The following is a 7,009-nucleotide window of genomic DNA, read 5'->3' on the forward strand; positions in this document are numbered from 1 at the left end:
GCTGGGACCCCCTCCCCAAGCTCCATCCTCATTCCCATCCGTAGAGAGATGCCGCGCGCGCGCGCGCGCGCGCGCGCGTGTGTGTGTGTAGTGGAGGGGATACCGGGGGAGACCAACAGATGGAGGGGGAGGGCTGGAGCCTGATTCGGAGAGAATGGGACTTAGAGACAGGTGTGGAGACAAAGAGCCACAAGGAAGGGAGGCGCAGGCGTGGAGACAAAGAGCCACAAGAAAGGGAGGCGCAGGCGGGGGAGAGGGTGCAAGACCTCGGTAGACGGGGACCAGACAACAGGCAGAAGCCAGCCAACCCAGACCGGGGAGCGGCGGGCAGCCGGTGGGGAGATGGACAGAAATAGGGAAGGCGTCGGTTTGGAGAAGAATGGAGGCCCAGGCGGTCACGAGGACAGGTGTGAAGACAGAGTTCGGGGCGCACGGGCGAGACAAACAGGCTGAAAACGATGTGGGGGCCCAGCCAAGGCAGCAGGGCAGACGCCCGCCGCCCACATTCCCCGCAGGAGTAGGAGACGGAGGGCAGCCTGAGTCTTCACGTCCCGTTCAGGGGTAGGTGTGCAGGGAGGATCCAGCTGCGGGCGCGAGCACGGACCGGCAAGGCCGAGTCCTCCCCAGCTGCGCCTGTCTCGGGTGTCAGGGTCTGGGGTCCCAGGCGGAACAGGGCTCCGAACCCGCTCGCCCCACTGGGACTCCGCTTGTGTGCGTAAGCCCCGCCCGTTGTCTTAGCAACAGACCGTTGCCGGGGCAACCACCACTCCCTTCACCCCGCCCGAGCCAAGCCAACCGTTGCTCTGGGCAACCCGGTGCTCCGGTTCCCACGCCCGTCTTCGCCCACGACTGGTTCGGGCCCTGGGGAAGGGCAAGAAAGGAGCAGAACTCATCGGGACTGGATTCCTGGGGGGCCTAAAGGAAGGGGGCATCCCTTTGGACGGGAACGTGCTCCTGGAACCCACGCCTAGCCTCCGCCCTCCGTAGCTGGAAGGATTAAACTACAACTCCCAGTATGCCTCGCGGCAGTCGATCGGTTCCCACACGGCCGCCCGCCCAGAGTGCCGATGGGAGTTGTAGTTCTTTGTTGTTCGGCGGGCTCAGTGGACTCATAGGGTGGGTGTGGGAGATAAGGCGTTTGGGTGCCTCCGCAGGAAGAACCATAAGACCTCGCCGTCATGTTCCCGGAGCCCCCAACACCCGGGCCTCCATCGCCCGACACGCCTCCTGACTCGAGTCGCATCAGCCACGGCCCCGGTGAGCGAGACCCGGGGCGGAGTGGAGGGAAAGCCTCGTAGGGATTCTCGGGGGCGGGATCCGGATCGGGTGTTTTCAGGCTGGTGGGCTGGAAAATGCGGGTGAGGTCATAGTACGAATCCTGGATTGGAATCTAAATGAAATGAATAAGGAACAGGTTTGCAAAAAAATGAAGACCCACATCAAGGGTGTGGAATGGAATGGAACCTTGGATTGGTGAATTGGAAGGTCCACCTCTCCCTTCTTTTAAACATAGGGAGACTCGGGGAGAGGTTAAACCTTCTTAAAGCACAGGGGTTGAGCAGAAAAATTAGAATGAGGGTAGAAGAGGAGGTAGAACTAATAAGCAAGAAAATCCAGATGGTGTCAGCCTGCCATAAGGCTTCAGTTTTATATATGAGATGAGCTGGAAGGAAAACATGGGAATAAAATGGAATGGACATGGCTGGAGGGAAAACAAGGCCGGGATTTCAGCTAGCACATGGTCCAGGTCTGAATGACCGGGTTGCTTCTCCCGGCCTCAGTGTTTGCTGTTTCCATGCCCTCTGCAGTGCCCCCCTGGGCTCTGGCCACCATCGTGCTGGTCTCAGGCCTCCTCATCTTCAGCTGCTGTTTCTGTCTCTACCGGAAGCGTTGTCGGAGGCGGATGGGCAAGAAGAGCCAGGCCCAAGCCCAGGTTCACCTTCAGGAAGTGAAGGAGCTGGGCCGGAGCTACATAGACAAGGTGTGGACTGACCCAGTCCTTCAGCCCTGGCCGTTTCTGTGCCCATGCTCCTCTCAATAGCCCAGCAGCTCCCCTGTGTGTCTAGCCCTAAAGTGGATCTGGGGCCCTGGAGATGAACCAGACATTCACAAGAACCTCCAATTAGATGGGGAAGTCAGACATTCACACAGACATTCACAACACAGGGCAGTATGTGCCACATTAGAGGCAGTATGGGGCATATGGGAGCACAGAGAAACCAACTAGCTGACAGCCCGGAGGGTCTGAGAAGACTTCCCAGAGGTGATTTCTGTGTTGAGACCCAGAGGGACTCAGTTAACTGAGAGCAGAGAGAATGACATTCTACCTCAAAGGAAGAGCACGTGCTGAGGCTTGGAGTCCAGATCCTGAGGGATATTTGGAGAACAAACTCGGTTTTCACAATAGCTGGGATATAGCATAAAGGTATACTGTGCTATAGGCTTCCCAGTGGCGCCAGTGTTAAAGAACCTGTCTGCCAATACAGTAGACATAAGAGACATGGGTTTGATACCTGGGTTGGGAAGATCCCCTGGAGGAGGGCACAGCAAGCCACTCCAGTATTCTTGCCTGGAGAATCCCGTGGATGGAGGAGCCTGATGGGCTACAGTCCATGGGGTCACAAAGAGTCGGACACAATTGAAGCGACTTAGCACACATGCATATATTCTGTGTTTGAGGGTGAAGCTTCTAAAGAGCTCAGTGGTACCCATGTAATGAAGGGAACTGGGAGCCACAGAAGTTTTGAGCGAGAGAGGGACAAGATCACATGGGCTTTAAGATGAATCCCCTGGAGCCCACTGGAGGACAGATCTGGGACAAGGAGACAAAGGAGGAGGTTGTAGGGCAGTCCGGAGAGGTTGATGCAAACATGAGTAGGAAGAGGCCATTGGCGCGGAAAGCTACAGGTCCAGGTATCTGAACACTATACCTCTGAATGCAGAGCGGAATGAGGCTCTCCTGGGAGCCAGAGAGTCCTAGGTTTCCAACCCAGAGTAACCGGCTCTGTGACCTTGAAAAATTTACTGTCTCTGAGCCTCGAGGTCGTAGTCCATAACTAGTGTTTCCTCTCCTCCCTTTTCAACAAATAGCTGTTATAATTATCACCAGTAAGGGATGCCCTTTAGGGTCCTGGTGTTCAGTCTCCAGCCCTCTCTCCTAAAGCCGGTAGCTCCAAACCCCGTCAGCATCAGAATCACTTTGGGTGCTTGATGAAATGCAAGTCCTGGATCTTGCACCAGACTTACTGAGTCAGAATCTCTGAAGTGAAGGCATTTTACCACACTACCACTACTACTATTCACATTGCATTTAGAAAATCAGTGACTAGAAGTCTTCGGACTTCGTTGTGCTAGTTTAGAATGGCAAACATGCGCTAGATGTGCCATTTTCCCTCCATGTTTTTCCGTCCAAGATCACTAATCAACGTGGCAATTTGGACCATCACCCCAATACATCCGTTAACGTGGGAACTAAAATCTGCGTCCATCCTGTAGGCAGCGAGACGCTGTCAGCGCTTGTTCTTTTAGTCTAGGCATGACAAACACACTGCCTGTGCGTCACCGCATGTGTGCTACCGGTAGCAGACATCACTAATCAAACACTGACCAGCATACCACCTTGTGTGTTGCCATGGCGCGTCGCCGCCCGTGGCAGACATCACTAGTCAAACACCGACTCTGCTTAGCTTGCAAACGTTCAGGTTTAGCCAGAGGGTTCTGTGAGTCTGTCTCCCTTGGCTTCGGGGCCTGGAGGACACCACTGTCAGGCGAGGAGTTCACCTGCCCTTGCCCCTGGCTCCCTAAGGTGCAGCCAGAAGTGGAGGAGCTGGAGCCGACGCCCTCGGGGCCAGGGCAGCAGGTGGCTGAGAAGAATGAACTAGGACGACTGCAGTACTCACTGGACTATGATTTCCAGACTGGTCAGGTGGGTGTGGAGACGGAGGGAAGCTTTGGACCGGAGGGCGCCGGGAGTTCTAGTCCCTTATTGGAGGAGGTTCCGGAAGGGAAGCTGAGACTAGGGTCCTCTCATCACTGTCCAGCTGCTGGTGGGCATCGTGCAAGCTGAGGGACTGGCAGCCTTGGACATAGGTGGCTCCTCTGATCCCTACGTGCGGGTCTACCTGCTGCCAGACAAACGGAGGCGGCACGAGACCAGGGTGCATCGGCAGACGCTGAACCCTCACTTTGGGGAGACTTTTGCCTTCAAGGTGAGCTCGTGGCCTCAGGGCTCCGTGCCCGGCAGCCCGTCCCCAGTCTAGAACACTGGCGCCCCAGTCCCTTCAGCTTTTACTGGTGGCAGCTACCACCAGCTCTGTGGACTATTCCACTGGACCCTGTGCTGTCCCTTCGAGAGCAGTGCTGGCCCCTGGACTGCTCCGCTGGCCCTTGGGCTGTCCGATTTGGGCTCCATGGACACCCCCGACTCTTCCTTTGGCCCCTCACTGCCCACACTCACCGCTTTCCACGTGGATGTGTTGCGCCTCACTTTGTGCTTTCTTTGCTCCCGCCCCTCACCCAGGTCCCCTACGTGGAGCTGGGGGGCCGGATCCTGGTCATGGCGGTGTACGACTTCGACCGCTTCTCCCGCAACGACGCCATCGGGGAGGTGCGAGTCCCCATGAGCTCCGTGGACTTGGGGCGGCCAGTGCTGGCCTGGCGCGAGCTGCAGGCGGCGCCTCGCGAGGAGGTGAGCGCTCGTGGCCACGCCCCCCGGCTGGGCCCTCCCACCCCAGGCCCGGGCCAATCAGAGCACAGGCGTCCGGGTGGGGGCGGGGCTCGTTCCGGACCGTACCATTCCGAGCCGAGGGGGCGGGAAGGAAGGTCGCAGAGGGGCTGCGGGCGGATCCCGGGCTCCGGGGACCGGTTCCTCTTTCCCTCTCAGCAGGAGAAACTAGGAGACATCTGCTTCTCCCTCCGCTATGTCCCCACGGCCGGGAAGCTCACCGTCATCGTCCTGGAGGCCAAAAACCTGAAGAAGATGGACGTGGGGGGACTGTCAGGTGTGCGGGAAGCCGCAAACGACGGCGGTGTCGGGCGGAGCCGGGTCGCAGACTTAGGCTCCCGCAGTTTCTGGGTCCCCGGTCTCACCGTGGGGAGCAAGGTCCAGGCCGCCGTGGACGATTTAGATTCGATTTGGGCACAGAGAGAGGGGGGCCTGAGGGGTCCGTGGGCTGTCTCTATGTTGAAGAAGAGCCTCGGGCATTCTTCCTGGACTCAGCAGAGTGAGGGGAGCTGTAAGATTACTCCTCCCTCCCCCCAGATCCGTATGTCAAGGTCCACCTGCTGCAGGGCGGCAAAAAGGTGCGGAAGAAGAAAACCACCATCAAGAAGAACACTCTGAACCCCTATTACAACGAGGCCTTCAGCTTTGAAGTGCCCTGTGACCAGGTCCAGGTGAGGGCACACCTCCCCACCGCCCCTGCCAGAGCAGCCTTTCCCCTGAGTCCCAGGCCCTTAGAAACCCCCGTTACTAAGGGAGGAGAGCCTCCTTAGCAGCCCCTGGGAGCCAAGTCTTGGGGGTCTAATTGTGTTCTCAGTCTCAGTTTCCCCCATGAGGACCAGGAAGCCCCGCCCACCCAAGCAAGACGGGATGCCCAGCGCCCGTAGGAGTTCTGGATACTGAGAAAAAGAGACCCGCAACCCTAAGGCCAGGCCCACCCACCCATTTAACAGTCTTGAAGATGTGCCCCCATTAGGACCCTGCACCCTAAGGAGCCTCTGAGCAACAGAGGTCCTGAGGGTTTATCTGCTTTAAAACCTGGTGGCAGGAAGACTCCCGGGCACTCCTGTAAGCATCCAGCAGGGCCCTCACACCCTCCCTCTCCCAGCTCCAGAGGAAGCCTTAGCCCAGGCACCTATGGAGGCTCCCCAGAACTCAGGGAGGGGGTCTCCTTAGCAATGATAACTGAGTCCCTCCGTGTGCGTTGTTACCCCACTTTCTGTCTCCTCTTCCTCCCCTGCCCAACCCAGAAGGTGCAGGTGGAGCTGACTGTGCTGGACTACGACAAGCTGGGCAAGAACGAGGCCATCGGGAGGGTGGCTGTAGGGGCAGCGGCCGGGGGGGCTGGCCTGCGGCACTGGGCAGACATGCTGGCCAACCCCCGGCGGCCCATCGCCCAGTGGCACTCGCTGCGGCCCCCTGACCGAGTGAGGCCGCCGCCAGCACCCTGATGCCCACCCTCAAGCCCCTGACCCCAGGCCCCTGCCCAAAGCCACGCCCATGCCCACCTTTAAGGCCAACACCCCCCACTCTACCCGTTCCTGCCTTCTCCCCCACCATTATGCCAATCATGATAACTTGCCAACTCCCCCGATACAGCACATACCCAGAAGCCCCAGGGGCCCCTGGGGAAAGGGAGGCAATCTGGCCTCCCCCGACCCCAGGGTCCCGCCCTCTGCTTTGACAATCAGTGATCCCAGCCTACTATCCCCGTGGCTCCCAGTGCCCCTTTCCTGCACAGGATCACCCACTCCTGTCCCCAGTCTGATTCCTGCACCACTGCTGGGACCAAATAAATACTCAGCAACTTTGCTGGCCTGGACCGAATCTCCTTGATGGGGGTGCACAGGGGTGGGGGCTGGGAACCCAAGAGGGGCCCTCCAGGGGCGGGATCACACAAGGGCGAGGACAGGGCTGCCCATCCTGGAAATACACACAGAAACTCACCCACCCACTCACCACCCCTTCATCCATCCACCCTGTCACCAACCCACTCTCCCATTCACTTCTTCATCGGTTCATTCACTCAGCCCTCAAAGCTTGTTTCCTCATCTGAAAAAATCGTGATAATGGTAATACCTACCGCATGTTTGCTCTGAGGAGTCAGTGAGAATTCACTTAGTTATTCAGGAATTTTTCTGCTCCCTTGCCCATGATTTATGTAGATTTTCATACCTATGTTTCCCTCCCCTTTATCCCCCTTCCTTTCATCATCTAGGGTGCAGTTTCAATCTCTGGTCAGGGAACTAAGATCTCAGAAGGCATGTGTCATCAGTCAGTCAGTTCAGT

The 7,009-nt window shown here is 57.9% G+C and overlaps 1 protein-coding gene and 1 long non-coding RNA gene across 3 annotated transcripts in view; one reads left to right on the top strand and one right to left on the bottom strand.

The window, feature by feature from the left end:
• The window catches only part of LOC147354639 (uncharacterized), a 25,833-nt gene extending 21,173 nt beyond the window's left edge, over positions 1-4,660 (bottom strand). The window contains exon 1 of the long non-coding RNA XR_015146510.1: positions 4,457-4,660. This is a non-coding gene — a long non-coding RNA (uncharacterized LOC147354639). The remainder of the gene's footprint in view (positions 1-4,456) is intronic.
• Positions 1-6,531, top strand: part of SYT5 (synaptotagmin 5) — a 6,722-nt gene extending 191 nt beyond the window's left edge. The window contains exons 2-9 of one of the 2 annotated variants that reach the window (XM_086354489.1): positions 1,155-1,257; positions 1,809-1,981; positions 3,806-3,925; positions 4,041-4,208; positions 4,520-4,687; positions 4,883-5,000; positions 5,261-5,394; positions 5,971-6,531. In XM_086354489.1, coding sequence (XP_086210615.1) covers positions 1,179-1,257; positions 1,809-1,981; positions 3,806-3,925; positions 4,041-4,208; positions 4,520-4,687; positions 4,883-5,000; positions 5,261-5,394; positions 5,971-6,171 — 1,161 coding nt within the window. In that variant the 5' untranslated portion in view covers positions 1,155-1,178 and the 3' untranslated portion in view covers positions 6,172-6,531. The remainder of the gene's footprint in view (positions 1-1,154; positions 1,258-1,808; positions 1,982-3,805; positions 3,926-4,040; positions 4,209-4,519; positions 4,688-4,882; positions 5,001-5,260; positions 5,395-5,970) is intronic. The other variant, XM_086354490.1, reaches the window with a different exon arrangement.
• The last annotated feature ends 478 nt before the right edge of the window (positions 6,532-7,009 follow it).

This window comes from Bos grunniens, chromosome 18 (genome assembly GCF_055505025.1).
Source record: "Bos grunniens cultivar Pamir isolate PY7600 chromosome 18, Bosgru_T2T1.0, whole genome shotgun sequence".
Taxonomy (NCBI): domain Eukaryota; kingdom Metazoa; phylum Chordata; class Mammalia; order Artiodactyla; family Bovidae; genus Bos; species Bos grunniens.